At 45.0% G+C, this 17,281-nt stretch overlaps 2 protein-coding genes across 6 annotated transcripts in view; one reads left to right on the forward strand and one right to left on the reverse strand.

Annotated features, from left to right (window-relative positions):
* Positions 1 to 1,603: 1,603 nt before the first annotated feature.
* Positions 1,604 to 10,369, forward strand: CALML4 (calmodulin like 4). 4 transcript variants are annotated; one of them, XM_039865205.1, is made up of 5 exons: positions 1,613 to 1,715; positions 1,818 to 1,848; positions 4,429 to 4,569; positions 6,172 to 6,360; positions 9,099 to 9,428. In XM_039865205.1, exons 1-5 carry the CDS (start codon positions 1,713 to 1,715, stop codon positions 9,194 to 9,196), a joined length of 462 nt encoding a protein of 153 aa, XP_039721139.1. In that variant the 5' UTR covers positions 1,613 to 1,712; the 3' UTR covers positions 9,197 to 9,428. The 4 variants fall into 4 exon arrangements, with proteins under 4 accessions (XP_039721141.1, XP_039721139.1, XP_039721142.1 ...); XM_039865207.1 differs by lacking the exon at positions 4,429 to 4,569 and having other exon boundaries at positions 1,604 to 1,715; positions 9,099 to 10,369; XM_039865206.1 differs by lacking the exon at positions 1,818 to 1,848 and having other exon boundaries at positions 1,635 to 1,715; positions 9,099 to 9,429.
* A 1,401-nt stretch (positions 10,370 to 11,770) lies between these two features.
* The window catches only part of PIAS1 (protein inhibitor of activated STAT 1), a 102,007-nt gene continuing 96,496 nt past the window's right edge, over positions 11,771 to 17,281 (reverse strand). For both annotated transcript variants that reach the window (XM_039865203.1, XM_039865204.1), the window contains exons 13-14: positions 16,327 to 16,364; positions 11,771 to 15,731 (exon numbers count right to left, since the gene is read on the reverse strand). In XM_039865203.1, the coding sequence (XP_039721137.1) occupies positions 15,438 to 15,731; positions 16,327 to 16,364 (332 nt within the window). In that variant the 3' untranslated portion in view covers positions 11,771 to 15,437. The remainder of the gene's footprint in view (positions 15,732 to 16,326; positions 16,365 to 17,281) is intronic.

Consider the following 17,281-nt stretch of genomic DNA (forward strand, 5'->3'; position numbering starts at 1 on the left):
CCCCAAGCCCCAGCCCACACTCACTTAAACCCAGGGAGATTTCTTGTCTTCCCCCTAGGAGCCCCTTCCCAAATGCGGGGTGATTCCGAGTGAGCGCTTTGGCTTAGCCCCTCCACACTAACCCGTAAGCCTCAGCCCTGTGTCCCGGCCCTTCCAAGGTCCCACCTGACTCCTTCACCTCTTTCCCACAAGGCTGTTAGTGAGAAGCTCCCATCTCCTGCCTCCTGCGTCTCCGTCAGCCTCTCCTCAGCCCTAACGGTGAGGAGTCAGCTGAAAGTGTCTGGGTCTAGAAACAAGTGTGAAGAGGTAACTCAATGCAGGATTTGGGGAAAAAGAACCTTCCACACAGAGGTGGTCAGGATAGGGAGGAGAGAAATGGACCAAAGGCAGGCACACCTGTCTATGTGCCTTGTACAAATTAGTCAGAGGTCCCTCTTCCTCTGGGCATGTTCAGCCCCTCCCCAGGACCCACTTGTCCCCTGGGCCAGAAGCCCTTGTGCAGAACACAAGCTATGTGGCAAGACCATGCCCCTCTTGAAGCAAAGTGCGTGGGAATCTGAGTTAGAGAGCCCACTGGGGAACTGTACTGGAGCCGGTGAGACAGCTGGCTTCCGGCAGCTTGGGAACACCTGGCCTCCCTTCCTGTTGTAACCGTGTGTGTGTGTGTGTGTGTGTGTGTGTGTGTGTGTGTGTGTGTGTAGGGTGGAGTGGTGGGGAGGAGTGCAAACCACTGAGGAAATGGAGAGAGTCAGCAGCTTCTGCCGGAAGGAGTGGGGGCTCTAGAGGGGAGAGAAGGGAAAAGAAGAAAAGGAGGAGCTTTCTGGCCAGAAAAGTTACCTAAGAGGCCTTCCTCTGAGCTCTCCGGGGAGCCCAGTGCGTAGGGCCTCGACCTCAGAGCTGGTACCCATCTCCATCCCCAGGGGCCCTGGAAGGAGTGAAGGGAACTGACACATTGAGAACCAGCTATGCGCTGGCTATTTGAGTCTCTCAATAGTCCTATAATGAGGCTCGCCGAGGAAATTGAGGCACAGAGCAGCGAAATGATTGGCCAAGGTCACTCGGCAAACAAGCAGGGGCCAAAGGATTGGAATCCATCCCGAGAGCACCGAAGCCCGTGTCCCCTCTCCATACTGCGTCCCAAGGCTTGGGTGGTGGTGGTGGAGGCCGTCACCGGGCTCTGCCATTGTGACAGAGCTTCCTCTCTGCCCACAGTGGTGTGTGATGACCCTTAAATGACACAGTGTGCAGCGTGCCCAACACCTCATCAGCTCCCCACGTAGTCCCAGGAGAGAGAGAGAGATCTCCAGAGGCAGGCTCAGGGCAGAGCGCAGGATCAGCCTGACTCAGGCCCCCCTTTCCGTGTGTCACTGACCCCTTCTCCGTGTCCAGAAAGGGCTCCCAGGAAGAAACATTTGTCTGTTTGTTCCAGAGCATCAGCTTCCTGATGTAGGACCGAGGCCCTGGGGCAGGGGCACTTCTGCAGCCCTATTTTCTTAAAACCTGCTGCTCTGCCCAGGCTGTGCTGGGCATCAGCTGTGCGAGGGAAGCTGGAATCTGACCCCTGGCGCTGGGCCTGGTCTCCATGGCAGCCGCGGAATTATGACAGGGGCCTCCACCCAGCTTGGCGGACTTTCGACTTGAAGCGGGAGGAAGGAAACCAAGAAGTCAGTCGTGGGAGCGGCGAGCCCAGGGCTGCACCAAGAGGCCCCGAGATGGTAAGCGAGGGTCTGAGTGACCTGCCAGGCTGAGTGGGTTGAGAGGGGGATCACTTTCATGGAGTCCTTCCTTCCCTGACTGTTTGCCTCTGTCTGCTGCAGGCCAAGTTTCTTTCCCAGGACCAAATTAACGGTAGGTTGGGTTTGCTCTTTAATTAGCAACTCAAAACAAAATATGGGTCTCATTAGGCAATTTACTCTGCTCAGTTTTTGTTTGTGGGAAGAAGGCGGCTGGCTGCGGGGGGTGCTGAGCAGCCCCACAGGCCAGAGGCCCCTCTGCAAGGGAGCTTGCTGCTTAGCGGAGACAGCGGGTAAGGCTCAGGGGTAGAGATGTTGGTGTCACATCCGCCGGTGTGATTTAGGAGTGGCAAGAGAGCTCACTAGGTTTTCTTCCAGAACCCGATAGATAGTTGGATATATGGGAGGAAGGGAATAGGGGATGGAGAGAAGAGAGAGCGATACCATTAACTGAGTGGGGCTGAGGGCCCGACCAAGGACAGGGCATTGTAATTGGCCAGAGACAGAAAAAAGAGCCCAGGTCTGCACTCTCTGGAAGGACGTTCTCTGGGCCTCGGTCTCTGCATCTTGACGGGGAAATTCAGCTTAGGTGATCTCTGGGGTTCTTTCTGCCCTGACATCAAGCTTAGTTTCGGTGTTCGGAGGACTTTATTACCTGGATCCCCTAGCCTGCTGGGCCCCAAGCAGACTTCAGTTTCACATAGCACATAAGGCCAAGGGGAAGAGTTGGGTTACACAGAACCCAGGGGCCCAGACCTGGACCAGAGGCGGTCCAGCATAGCCCAGGTAGAGTCCTGTAGGACCTGGGGTGGGCTTAGGGTTACCTGGGCAGGGATTCAGGGTTATGGGTACCCAGAGATTGGTCTAGAAGAGTGGGTGGGTGGGTTTTAGGTTCCAGGCGGGCACCTTTCCGTAGGCCCCTCAATATCTTCACTCCAAGAGGAGGGCCAGAGCAGGGGCTTTTAAAATGCAAGGCCCACGACAGGGGCCTCTCTTGCCCTTGTCTCAAGGCAAGATTGAACGAGTCCTGGAGCAGGAGTTCAGCTGTCAGCCTCGGTGTCCCTCACCCGCATCTGGTTCTGATGCTCACTGACCCTCCCTTGGGGCCTCTAAGGTTCCCAGAAGGGAAGAAGGGAAGCTTCTCGTTGTATCACAGTGTCTGACACCAAGAAAGCAGCTGCTAATGTTTAATGAATGAATGACAGGCTGGACAGGAGCGGCCTGCTGGAATGGGACGAGCAAGGGCCTCGAAGGCAATGGACCTGGGGTCTTATCACCTCTGAGCCTCAGTTTTCTAATCTGCGAAGTGGAGATAATGACTCTGCCTCACCAGGCTGCTGTGAGTGAGGGACAGAGAGGACCATGTCAGTCACTGGGCCTGGTACAGGTTGGGTGTCACCCAGACATGTGCTGGGACCGGCTAGCATGAGCCTGGTGATACAATTTCAGGGATTCTGCAAGCTGGTTGTTAAAATCAGCCACTATTAAGTAATGTAAGATCAAACAATATTCCAACCCCTGCATTTGTACAAAAAATTTAAAGAGGGGGCCCTATTGCAATCAGTAGCGCTGAAGATTTGAAAGAAGTTTTAGTTAATGAATACAATTTGTACAAGGGTAAGAAATAGTGTAATAGATCACTTGTCATTGGCAAAAAGTTGCGTTCATTGGCATGCAACCTCACTTGTCAAATCACAGCCCCCCTCCCACACCCCAGCGTAGCTCATGCAGAGGCTCCATCCTTTGGGCCTCAGTGATTGGGAGTTTTTGACCAATTCTGATGGCAGCCCCACCCCCAGTCCCTGAATCCGAATTCCTGGGGTGAGGGGAGCAGGGATCTTCCTGAGCTCCCAGCTGGCCTCACTGTGCCTCCAGGGCTGAGAGTTGGGGACAGAGATGTAGGTGGATGTCCTGCTCCACTGAGCTGTGGATTTAGAGGTTTTAGCTCTGGAGGCCATTTCGTCTCCACCAAGGGAGAAAGGGCTGGAAGAGAGCAGCGAGCGGGATCTGGGCTTGTGCCTGGGAGAACGTCCTGTCGGTACCCTTTGAAGACTTTAAGAACAGGACCAGGCCCTACGTCAGAGGGCAGCTTGACAGTTTAGCTGCCGAGGGAGGGGTGCTGGAGCAGTGGGCTCGGAATAACTGTCGCCACATATGAGAGCCACTGTCTTGCTAGGCCTTCCCAGAGGGGATTTCTGGCCCTCTCAGTAACCCAGAGGCATGATTATCCCCCTTACCCACATAAATTGTCTTCACAAAGGTCCCCTGGGTGTCTAGATGCCCTGCTAATGGCTCCTTGTCTCCCTGCACTGGCCCTAAAGGGCGGGAAAGCTTCCCTGTGGTTTTAGTCAGTTGTGGGAGGGGTGAAAAGGGAGAGCAGAGGAAGGGGAAGGAAGGGTAGAGGAAGGGGGCAGGAGGCAGGGGAGTCAGGAAAGGGAAGGGACAGGGTTGCCAGATAAAATACAGGACTCTCAGTTAAATTTGAATGTCAGATAAACAACAAATACTTTTAGCATAAGTATACTCCATGCAAAAAATGTGGGATATACTTATACTAAAAATGTGTTCATTGTTTATCAGAAGTTCGATTTGCTGTCTCTGGCAACTTTAGGAGGGGAGGTGAGGGAGAGGACAGAGGGCGTGGGGGTGGAGGGTGAAGGACCGCTCCTGATTCTCACTTCTGGGCTGTGCACAGAGTACAAGGAATGCTTCTCCCTGTACGACAAGCAGCAGCGGGGGAAGATAAAAGCCCCTGACCTCATGGTGGTGATGAGGTGCCTGGGGGCCAGCCCGACACCGGGGGAGGTACAGCGGCACTTGCAGACTCATGGGATAGGTGAGTGGGCTGGGCCGGGGCAAGGGCAGAAGTGTTCTGGGCTGGTGGGTGAGCCTACAGCCCGGCAGCTGTGGCCTGTGGAGGGGCCCAACAGGTGGGTGCAGATGGCGAAGGAGTAAATAGCTCAGAGGTTTGAGGGGCAGGTGGTAGTCAGAGGTCACCAGCCGGGAGCTGTGGAGACAGGTGTGCTGGGCACCACGCAGGCTTCCTTGAATCCTTACAGCAACTGATAACACCCTCATTTCACAGAGGATCATGGGATCTTTCTAAGCTTTCCAACAAAGTTATCACAAACTTGTAGTCAAGACCATGCTAACAGTGACCCCAATGTTATTTTGACAGAACAGTTTCCCTTTATTGAGTATTTGTCAAGTGTTTATCTCAAACGACCCTATGAAGTGGCACTGTTTTTATAGGTAAAGATCAAGTTTCAGGTCACTTGCCCAAGTGCTTAAGGGTTGGAACTCAATTCTTTTAGTTTTGAAGACTGACCTCCTAAAAACTAATGCAGTATTGGGAGATAAAAGATGGAAGGAAAACCACCCAAAACGTTGTGAGATGGTTCTCTCAGGGGATGGGATTATTGATGATTTTCATTCCCTTTATTGTTGTTTCTTGTATTTTTGACAATGGGGACATATAGAACTTTTATAACCAGAAACAAATAAGTTTGTTTTTTTTTTTAGAAAAAGAGGGATGTCAGAGGGTAGGGTGGCATTGGTAGCTGGACTCTTAGGAAGGAAAGACTGGCCAGAGGAAAGGGCTGGCCAGGAAAGACCATTTGGTCTGCAGCCCATCTGGACCTCAGATTTCTCATTTCTCAGATGGATTTCCCATCTGCTGTTGGGGTTACCGTGAGAGCACGTCAGAATGTGCCTGCAGCAGTATTAGGAGCCATTGTGAGCTGGGCCTGGGGGGGGCCCCCTAAAGGCCTAGAGCCTGGTGAGGAGGTGCCCAGAGACTGAGATCCCCGGTATCCACCTCTGAAGTGTGGTGGTTTCCTTTGGTTTCTGTGCTTCCAAACAGGAAGTTGCGGTCAAGGAAAGTTCCGATTTCCTGCAGTTGTACCCCTGCCAGGGTCTAGGTCAAGGCCCCCAGGCATGCTTGGAGGAGGGGCATGGGCTGGGGAACCTGGGATAGAGGCTGCAGTGAGGGAAAAGGCAGGTGACTAGCCCTAGTGGGACTGGGACTTGAGACCCCAGATGTGGTCACTTGTCCATTTTTGTGGATGTGCAGTGGTGGCCACTAAAGTGGGGATGGACACGCAGATGGACTTCCCTCCAGTTCGGAGCAGGAGAGAAGCACCCAGAAGGGAGCAGAAGGAGGTGGTACTTCATGCTGGTCCTTCCACTGCTCTGTCTCTGTAGTGGACAAAATGGGTTGATGATAACCACAGTCCCTGAGGAAGGTTGGGAGGATTAAATGAGACATATCCATAGTGGGAACTCAGGAGAAGGGGCTGCATCTTCTCCATTATGACCACTGCCACCATCATGGGACTTCCTGAATTATGTGGCCCTTGAGCTGGCCATGAAGGTTTGAACTTCTCTAACAAGAGCCTTTTCCTCCCTGCTTACTCTGCTGTGTTTGAGGTTTTCCTAGACAGAAATGGAGAGCTAGATTTCTCCACTTTCCTGACCATTATGCACATGCAAATAAAACAAGAGGACCCAAAGAAAGAAATTCTCTTGGCCATGTTGATGGCTGACAAGGAGAAGAAAGGCTACATCACGGCATCCGAGCTGCGGTCAAAACTCATGAAACTGGGCGAGAGGCTCACGCACAAGGAAGGTAATAGCCTGGGCCCCTCTGTCCCCATGGTGGGAGAGGATTAGGGAGTTGGAGGGAGATCATGCAACTAGGATTGTGCAGACACTGCATTTCATGCATGCCTCAGAAGGCTGCAACTAGATGTCGAGGTTGGTAAGCTGTGGACTGGAGCCCAGGGGAAGAGCTAGGGAGCCTGGGGGAGAGAAGTCAAGACAGGGTGAAGGGATGGCCTGGGGAAACTCAATTAGGGTCTACTTGGGCCTCACCCTGAGTTTAAGCTTTCACTGTGGACCTTTATTTAGGGCTTACGATGTCTCTGGGAGCACTAATGCCCCACACACTGATAAATTAACAGGTAAAGTGAGTGGCTGGTTAGTAGCAGAGCTGGGAGTTGCACACAGGTCTATTAAACACCTGTACCCACCTAACCCCAGCCCATCTCAGGCTCCTTCCCCTTGCCATCACTGTCTTCTGAAATTGCTGCTGATGCTGTTTTCAAAATTGAGATGCTACTTTGTTCCCTCTCCTTATGACTTAGCCAGCTCTAACAGGTCTTCCAGAGGGTTTTCCATGGTGGCTTTCCTGGGACTCCTGGTCACAGAACCCCATGAGGGGCCTTTACCTCACACCTAGCAGCAGCCCTGCATGCCATCCTGCCTCAGAGCAGGACAAGGGGCCTGGGTCTTCTGGGAAAGCCCTTCACACATGGCCATTTGCCAGCATTCTTCGGGTTTGCCTAGCTAGCCCCTCAGTCCTGCCACAGCAGCCATTTTGAGTCACCACCAGAGTCCACACCCACCAACCCCAGAGGCTGGGCTAGGACACAAGTGGGTGGAGGAGGGCTTCAATAATGTCAGGGCTTTGATTAAATCACAGCAAACCAATAGAGGGGCTGCAAGGTTGTGGTATGAATTCGACTTGAATCCTGGCTCCCCCTCATTCTGGGGGACCTCAGACAGGTTTCTTAACCTCTCGCACCCTCCTCAGTTTCCTTGTTGGGAAATGAGGTTACAATAGACGATCCCTCAGGTCCCTCCAAGAGCTAACATTCTATAAAGCAGGCTGCTTAGATTTTATCTGCAGTCACAAAGGCACAGAGCAAAGCTTTTAAAAATAGTGCTACAGAAGCCAGACTCAGCTTTCTCCCGCTTTCTCGGGCTAGCAGCTTTCGTGATCTCTCCCACTGTGGCGGTTTCAATGTGAACAGGGGGAACACGGGCTCCCCTTCCCTCAAGCTCTGAGGACACTGCTTGGCCTTTTATGTACCAGGTGAACTGTTAGCAGACAGGGCCAGCTGGAGACTTCCTTAATTCTTATGGTTAATGATCTCTGTCTAAAGCAATACCACAGGCTCGAAACTCGTACACACTTCTCATTTGTTTAACCAGTAAAGAAACATTTCAAAGAAACTGGCAGAGTGTTCCTGACAAAGACGGAGACTGAAGTCTTTTCCATTTGGTGGTGGGAGACAGAAAAAGATGATCCTAGAAGTAGGAATCCTTTACTCTGGTGATTAAAAGAAAATCTTCAATTTTATTAAGAAGCATCCTTGGAGCAGCTGGATAAGAGTGTGGGGAAGGCCTGCAGTCTAAGGCCTGGGACAGGCTGACTTCAGCACTCTGGTTCTTTCTGGGTACAGAGTCAACTGCCATACTACCCAAAAGGCAAACCTTAGATGTGGCCCCTTTCCCAGACAGGAGGAGGCTCGGTGGTTGGCTCTGGAACTGGTGTTGGAGCTGTCCACTGAGATGGTTTAGACCAAGTGGCTGGTGGGTAGAAACTTCTCCATGAAATAAATTACAGTCTCCTCAACATTCTAAAAATACTCAGCACTACTATCGGCTTAGGCACAGAGCACAGTAATTACATTTTAGAGGAGGCTGTTTAAGCAGAGAATCATGGGGTATTTTCTAACTGCTCAGAATTATGTGTCGGGGGTGTCTAGGGCTGAGGAAGTTGACACAGGGCAGTGAGAAGAGGGTTAGGATGGTTCAAAGAGCCAAAGGTAGGCTGGCCCCGAGGGGCCACTGTGAAGTGTAAGCTGACATATGTCTTCTTGCCAATGTCTGGGACAGCTAGTATTTCGTCTGAGGAATTCAGAACCAGAAGAAACAAGTAAATGAAGTGATTTTTTTAGAGCAACATCAGAGAACAATGGCAGCGTTGTATGCTTTCAGCTTTAGAAAGTTGAATTTATTTTCTCTTACGCTATCCCTACCCCTAAAAGACACACGTAAAAAAGAGGTGATGGCGATGGTGGCAGATACCACTTGTCACCAAGTCTCCTCTTAGGGTGGGGCATACCAATTTGGAAGGGAAGGCAGGCAGGCCAGGGGCAGGCCAAAGCCTGCCTAGGATGGAGCTGCCAGGGGCGTCTGTTCAGTTGGGAGGCAGGGAGGGTGGGCCGTGGAAGGTAAAATCCATGCTGAAGCGCCAAAGGTTTCTGGAAATATAGGTACAGGGGTCAGACATTTTCTTAACAAAAAAGCACAAAGTGGCTTCAGTGACTGAATCCTCACCAGTATTCCTCCCTACCCACTCCCCTGGCCCCTGCAGAAAGTCCAATGAACTCAAAATTGTATCACTGGTCTCCAAGGAGTAGGGGGTGACTGTTCTGTTTGCCAGTTTATTTCCTGGTCTTTGGGAACACTCAACTGGATACCCAAGGGATACCTCCGGGGAGTCCCAACCCCCAAGAACTTGATGTCCTATAACATATCACTAAAGCCAATCTGAAAAATTAATGTGATTTATTGTAGTGGATGATCTTTTCAAAGAAGCAAATATTGAACCAAATGGCAAAGTGAAGTATGATGAATTTATCCACAAGATCACCATTCCTATGAGGGACTACTGACTGAAGAGAATGCAAGAGAGCCTCCCCTGGGTCTGAAAACTCGGATGAATTTTTTTTTTTTTAAAGTGTTCCTTTCACTCTAGGGAGATGGCAAGCACAGTGGCAAGATGACATTACTCAACTGTAGCAGAAGATGACTTAGCAATGGAAGTAAATGAATTCAGTCATCGTTATTAGCATGTCTTTAATAAAAGATTTTTATTGATTTCAATAACTGCCATTAGTCTAGCCCTTTATACCATGGAAAAAGCCAATGGTTTGGAGTTGGGCTTGGGTTCCAGGCTTGACTCTGCCGTCTCCCAGCTATCTGACTCTGGGCAAATCATTTCACCCCTCAAAGTCTTAGGATCCTCACGAAAGTTAGATTCCTATTTCTTGCCTCATGGAGCCTGTGGATAATGACATGGAGTCTGAGATAATGACTTGAAAATGTCTTTGCAAACTGTAGAGCACTATGCATTCCCAAGTTACCATGGCAGTGCTTCTCCTAAAAAGGGCAATCTACCGAAAGACTATATTCTATATTGAACCATCTTCCCCATTTCCAAGACAAAGCCAGTGCTAGGTGAGAAACAGCAACAAGCAAAGAGCTAAAACAAAAAAAAACTTAGGTGACATTAGTAGCAGCACCACAGGGGCACTTACAAAGTCTCATTCCCGTCTCCACACGCAGTGACAATTCAGGATATTCATTCAGAAACAGAGTGTAGGGTGAAAACACTCATGTTAAAACAAGGCAGCATCAGCTAAATAGTGGGAAGTGATCTGACTTTACAGCCTACACCAAAGGAAACCAAAAGACATCTGAGGACTTGCGGAGAGCTTCGAAGGCCCTTTCTGATGCTCCTGTCACAATTTCCAGCTGTCCCCTGGCTGGAAATCAGGTTTACAGATTAGGATGGTCTGCTCAAGTGGGTCACGCCGAACATGCTTCAAGCCATTTCCCCAGGACTAATGAAAACAAGGGGATGGAACAGGCCATGGCTATGATGCAGTGACAACCCCGGAAGACAGCAGTAGGGGGACTGGACCTGCCAGGGACAATTCTAGCTCAAGCAACTTAAGTGAATTATGTAGCCAGGAAGTGCCAGGCTGATGCCACGCATGTGCACATCAAATTTGTAGATCCATCGGTAGTGTCAGCACAGCCTTAGAAAGAGTTGAAGTCACAGTGGCGTACTGCGGGGTGAGAAGTGGGAAATGTAGTAGAGATTTCCCTCCTTATATGTATCAAAATTGGGCTGATTGTGGCTTTATCTAATGGTGCTTAGTAGCTAAAGCAAAAGAAAACCAAATGAGTGTCTTTTGGGAGGCTATACAAGACACAAATCTAAGGCCAGGAACAAGGGAAACTGCAGGGGACGAAAAGTCATAGTCTTAACGTAACTAGCTCGCAATGCTGCGTGGCTTCTGACCAACGAGGTCCTGAGAGAGACTCTTTCATTTTCCCAGCCGTGTAATTGCTGATGGGAGTATGATTTCCTAGGAGCTAGCTGTAAGGGTTTTGTGGAGGGCAGGCAATCAATGGCCCAAACAACCAAATAGGTGAAGTGACGACTATTGAGCTAGGGGAGCCTAGGTTCACCACGGCAGGGGCAGATCCAGGTTTTGTGGAGTCTGAGTGTTCCATGATTTGGCAGCCTTCTTTAAAAATAGAAATATAGAAATAAATTTGATACAGCTGTTCCCAGGGCCCTAGAAGAGGCTAGAGCAAATGAGGGGCCCAGGTGCTTAAACTTTATTACCTTCATGGTCTCCCACCCCCCGGCCCAGGGCTGGTTAGATATTGGCATCCCATATAGAGTTGCTATATTCCACTTTCAGGCAAGGCTCAAGTCCTAACCCCTACATCTTTTAACTCATCATGGACATTAGGAAGCAAATCCTGCACAGCCAATCTGGAATACCAAGGATTAAACAGTAGAGCCTTAGGATTTAAACGGGATAGGGCAAGTTAAGTTCTGGGCTATAAGAATGAATGAGGGTACTTTCCCCTCAGAGCCTTTGTCTCTACCACTGAACAGCCCCAGTGTGGTCTGAAAGCAACTGTTATTAATCTGATTTGCCTAACAGGAGTCTGGAGCATAGCTTGCCAAAATCACATTAAGTGGTGTGGAGTGGTCCTTAGAACCTGGGGTTCATCTCCATTGACTCAGTGTCCCTAATTAAGGATGTTCAGTGGCTAGGATTCTGATCTAAACCCCTGCCTCAGGAAAGGCTTTTATGCCACTCGGTGTCGGGGTTTCATGCTCATTCCTGAAATTCCAGTCGGCTTACCTAGCACCTAGTATTTTTAAAGAAAAAGGTGACAGTGCTCTTTAGCACAAAAACTGCAATTAAACAGATTTAAAACTAAACAGATGCTGTGGTTCATTACGAAGCTAGCCATATTTCAATGAGAAAGGGGAATGATGGCTGTTCATTCATTACTTACCTCAAAGCATGTTGTAAAAGAATTACTTGTCATGCTTTGAAAGCTCTGGATGAAACGTGCTTTGGAAGCACAAAGCATATCACTTTTCTCATAGGGACTGTCCCCTTTTATACCCAGCAGTATATTTTACAGAAGACAAATTAACTGAAGGCTTTTCTTTTATTACATCTAAAGAGCTCTACATAAACAGGTAACATTCAATAGGTAAACAATTTTTTTCCAATGCATGTAATAAATATTTTCACTTGGTACTTTTATACAAACTGACATTGGTCTACTATACATTTTTAAAAGCCATTTTTACTGGTTTGGCATGCGGTATGGAAATTCTAAGAGAGAAAGTTTTAAGGCAATGAATCACAGATTTAAGTTCATGGAATTTATGGTAACTTTTATATCTGTTTATATACATTTCCCCCTTTGTTAATTAAACAATTAACAGCAGCACACTCTGGGACCACCAGCTATTCTCCTTCCCTCTTTCTGAAATCTAAACTTTTTTTTCTTTAAGTAAAAAACAGAATTCAACATGTATCGATAAATCAAAATTCTTACTAAAATAATTTCAAATGTGCTTTAAAGTCCTGAAGATCTTGAAGTGTTTTATGTATTTAAAACTGGAATTTTTAAAAAACAATTTTCCTTCCGCAATTAGCAATTTAAAATTGGGATATATTTTCATTCGGTTTCAGACATCTGACTCAAAGGAAAATCTGCCAAGAAATCACATTTTCCAGAAGCTTTTGTGAATATTTCCTAAGTCGGTAATGATAAAATTGTGATGATGTCTAAATTAGTAGAAAAATTTTAATGCTCAAAATAAATTAGTCAACTAAGCATGGCATGGTTAAGGTTCAAATAGTTTTAAAAAGACGTGTCCAATAATGCCCACAAAAGAACTAGAAGCCACTTCAACCCTGCTAGTCAAATAGCTATTTTACCAAAGATGTGTGATACACATACAATACTGTACAGCAACCCAAACATATGCATGCCTATTATGAATGACCAAGGCAAGGGGGGTGGTAGCTACTTGCCTAAAGATTCTGGGAATCCCTGTTTGTCCACAAACAGCATGTCAAGGTTGGCATGGGTTGGGAGTAAGAGTGGGCTAAAAAATAAAAAAGATGAAATAACTATGTGCTTAAAAAAAACCTCAGAAGATAAAGATGCAGTGCATGACTCTACTAATAATCACTACAGATCATGAAAGTCTGATTGACTAATATTGACCATGAGACAGAGTGATAGCTACTACTAATGCCAACAATTTGGAAAGTCAACAACTGAAGGGAACAAACTCCTTAGCATGGAATGAACTAAAATAGACAATTGCATGGTTAGTTTCTCCTGTGGAGACATAACCAAAGCCACTAGACAAACATTTATTTCTCCCTATTACCTATTCTTCCCTTGGGTTGGTATAATGCAGGACACTGAGGGGAAATTAACCCTCTCTAAAACTGGGCTGAAGAAAGTAGAGGAACAAGTTTTCAACCAGATCATTCAAAGAGTTTGTAATTCAGCATCATACACAAAGTTATTGATCAGAATTTTGAGACCCCTAACAACAACAGAAAAAGAAAAAAAAAACAAACAGAAATAAAGAGAACTATTCATTTTATCTTAGGTAGCTGAACAGAAATGTTTCCTGTTGCAATGTGAAATAAGAAGCAACTCTCCACAATTTAAGTAATTTATATCCCAATCCAAATTTAGACACAAATTATATTAGGTATTAGCCTAAGTTAATATAGCAACGAGAGTTTTTAAAATATTTACTCACCATAACACCAGATTCATTAAAAAACTTAACTATGTCCTGTTTTAACTGACAACGAATCTCTTTTTTTTATTACAAATTGTTTAGTGACTAACTCTGCCATGTATGTGTGGAATACACATGCATAGGGGAAGACTATATAACTCACTTGTCACTCACACACACTTGTCTATAAATACATATATACACACACACATATACATATCAACACCAACTTGTTTTTCAAAATTCAAGTCAACAATTTAGTGGCAGAGATGCTGTAGAAAAACATTTTTTAGATGCCACATAGTCATGTGAACCATTAATTTTATCATACAACCAAAGATACAGCCATCTTGAATTTATCTGGATTAAAGTAGGTCACTTTGTTACCACTACAAGATTTAAAATGACAATTTTATACACAAAGGTGGTCCTTCATCAACTCTGAGAACATTATAGCTGTGATATAAAAATCCAGTCTGGAAAACTGGTAATCATTATGCCCCTTCTTTATCTTTTCTGTTAAACCTGCTAAACCTCTCAATCAGTTAAAAACTATTTCCCATACCTTCAGTTATTACCTGAAGAATGTAATACCTTCTCTGATGAGGACTTTGGAATACAAGTAGAACCACTTTTCCTTCCCTCCAACCCTCAATCATCTCCTGAAAAACAGTTTTCACTATATTTACATGTTTCATTACTAATAAGAATAGATCAGACTGATCCATGAATTCTCAAAAAATTAACTTTCCCATGTCATGCTTGTCTTTAAAAGATGAAAAATAAAACAATAGCTAAAAAAAATAAGTACACTTAGAACCAGAGTAAAATGACTAAGGATCAGCCCATTCTGAATTTCAACTGTTTATCAGATAGTAGATGTCCACAGATTGACATGTGTGGTGCATTATATTTTCCAAAGAGAATTTAGTTTTAGGATAATTGACTGTCTTCTTTTTTTGAGGTGATGTAACTTTACCTCTGTCAGCTGCACAAGACAGCCAACAAGGCTTTCTAAGCTATTTTTACTTCCTACTTTGGTATGAAGATCTTACATGAAAACTTATTACCCTGTGGCCAAAAAAGCAGGTGTTCACAGACTTGGTTTAAATACATAATACTGGCAATCCAAATTTAGAATAAAGAACTAGACTAAAGTGTATTATTCACAGGTCTGCTAAGCCTACTCCTTACCCAGACAGCTTTACTCCAAACTCTAAAAACATAGTTAGGGGTATCTAGCAAATAAGAGAGAATATGTGATGGAGAACATGCAATTGGGATAGTCAATAAAGATGCTCATATGTGAGTTCAAGACCTTCAAAGCACTTTGAAAGAAGCAGGCAACTGAGTTATCAACTGAATGCAAACTCTGGAGAAGGAACAGTAATGACAGAAAAATACACAGACACACACACTGAACACACATACCCACGAGCTATGTCCTGAAAATACACAGGGAATGCAGTGGGACAGATGAGATTTATAATTTAAGGCTGGATAAAATATGCACACACAGAATATGCACAAACAGAATCCAAGTCTGTCATTTTTAGAAAATGGAAATTAAAACTATACCCCTCCTCCCCCTCCCCACAACAAAGAAAAGCCCACAACTTAAAACTTCAGACATGCAATTCCTTTTCTGTTATTGCAAATAAAATAATGCCATTGAAGTAAAATAAAACCAAAACCATAGGACAAACGATGAAAAAAAAATCTTCAGAATCCAGAAAAATTGAACTGAAGGTGGGTTGTGGGTACGTTTTTTTTTTCTTTTTTTCTTTTCTTTCCTTTTTTTTTTTTTTTTTTACAAGTGTTTTATCAGACAGGCAGTCTTAGATTTATATACAAAAGTAAAACTGAAAATATAGTTTTGTTCTCTGTACATTTCTTTTAATTTTTTCCCTAAAAAAAAGGAAAAAAACACACGTGTGTACTTTTCTAAACAGAATAAGGTAAAACATAGCACAAAGTTCTCGTCTCTCTGCCACGCTCACTTAACCTGGGTGGGGGTGGGAGCAGCAGGGGCAGGGAAGTCAGTCCAACGAAATAATGTCTGGTATGATGCCGAAGATGGATGCTGTGTCCGTGCTGCTCCTGTTTGTGACGGTGTGGCCATGGCTCTCCCTTAGGCTGTTGGAGGACACGAGGCTGCTGTTACTGCCACTACTGCTGCCATTGGTGGTTGGCAGAGAAGTACTGCCTCCTGCACTTAACTGATCAAGAAACATCTGTGAGGAGGTATACGGAAAAAATCGAGACGAGTGTAAGAGGTCTTGATCATCTGAAACTGCTGCCGCTGCAGCAGCGAGGAGGGAGGTGTTGTAATGCTAGGGAGGGGGAAAAAAGACAAAACAAATGTTAATTACATTTATAAATTAATAAGCTTTCTTTTCAGTAGAACAAAGTCCTAACTTTAACAGATTCTGAGGATCTGGTGTTCCTGAAATATTTAATAAAACATTCTGCAAAATCAAATGGCCTTATGAAATGACTGCATTATTGGAGAGACATTTTTGTATCGGAAATTGGGAAAAAAATTAATAAAATTTTTATTGTTTTAATTTATATTGCAAACAATCCTAAAAATTCTATTTTCAAAGAGCTATATGCTCAGATGTGGCAAGAAAGAGGACAGTCTACCCTCTTTCTCTTATGGAGATATCTGGCCAAGAAATTTATCAGTCAATATGATTCACTTCCCTGTTTCTTTATAAACCAGTACTGGAAACCAACAAATAGGTATTATTCTTACTATATAGGCATAGCTGACAAATAGATTTTGATTTAAATTCTTAAAACCTTAACAATACAGTAATGGGTACGACTACTCTGAATTTTCTAGGAAAATTTATTTTCTTTCTCTTGGCTTCATATTATACTTTTATATATTTTAATATACAATTACAATGACATATAACATACCTGATTGTCTCCTGATAAGAAAGGAAAGAAATCTAATCCTGTGAGAGAAAAAATTATTTCAGTTTTGGGAAAAAAAAAAGTAAAAAAAAACCATCCCAAATGTCTCAATATTTCAAAAACGAATATAAATCTTAAATGCTAATTCTAATCCATTTAGAATTTTAAACATGTAGAGTTCAGCTGAATGTTTTACATCCCTCTCATCTCTAGATTACTAAGACTGAAGTCAAAGCTTTAGCAATGATGTGCCCTTCCTGACTCCATTTGTAGGACCTTGGGCCATAGCTGCCCTGTTAGATCTAGCACTGATCCCTTAAATTGACAGTACTTTTCACCAAATGCTCTCACTGACTCCTCTTAAGTAACCTTTCAATCTACTCTAATTTACTCCTTACAAGTATCTCATGAAGTTAAGTTGTAGCACAGATTTTCTTTCTCTTTCTCAAATTTGCACACTTGCCACTATCTGTACCAGATTCTAATTCAGAGACTCTCCAGTGTCATGAGGCAGGGAAGAAGTATGAGGGGGTGTCTGCTGGGGTGATGGCTATTACAGAAAGACCAGCTCTGGTCCCTGGCTACAAGGAAGTCACTGCAAGCCTGCCTTTTCTAATTTGCATTCTTGTCCATATTGCCGAACGTGTAATGCAACAAAGAGCAAGTAAATCAACGTGAATAAAATGCCTCATTATTACATCTAAATTTGGGAAAAAGCACAAGCAAATATAGATAAAAAGATAACAGCAACACAAATACTTTGGGGATCCATCCACCAACTATATTCGAATAAATTATAACATGAGAACCTGCAAAATGTATAGCACTGTGGTTCTTGATAGTGAGATCTGGCAGTGGACTAAGTGAAAAATAGGACTGCATTGTCCAATAGAAGCTACTAAAATCATATGATATAGCCATTTAAATTTAATAATATTAAATAAAATTAAAAATTCAG

The sequence above is a fragment of the Pteropus medius genome, unplaced genomic scaffold, assembly GCF_902729225.1.
Source record: "Pteropus medius unplaced genomic scaffold, Ma_sr-lr_union100, whole genome shotgun sequence".
In the NCBI taxonomy this organism is placed as follows: domain Eukaryota; kingdom Metazoa; phylum Chordata; class Mammalia; order Chiroptera; family Pteropodidae; genus Pteropus; species Pteropus medius.

Coding starts and splice junctions, on each gene's coding strand:
- CALML4 (XM_039865205.1), top strand. Junction 4,570..6,171: donor CTTGCAGACTCATGGGATAG/GTGAGTGGGCTG, acceptor AGGTTTTCCTAG/ACAGAAATGGAGAGCTAGAT. Junction 6,361..9,098: donor GAGGCTCACGCACAAGGAAG/GTAATAGCCTGG, acceptor GATTTATTGTAG/TGGATGATCTTTTCAAAGAA.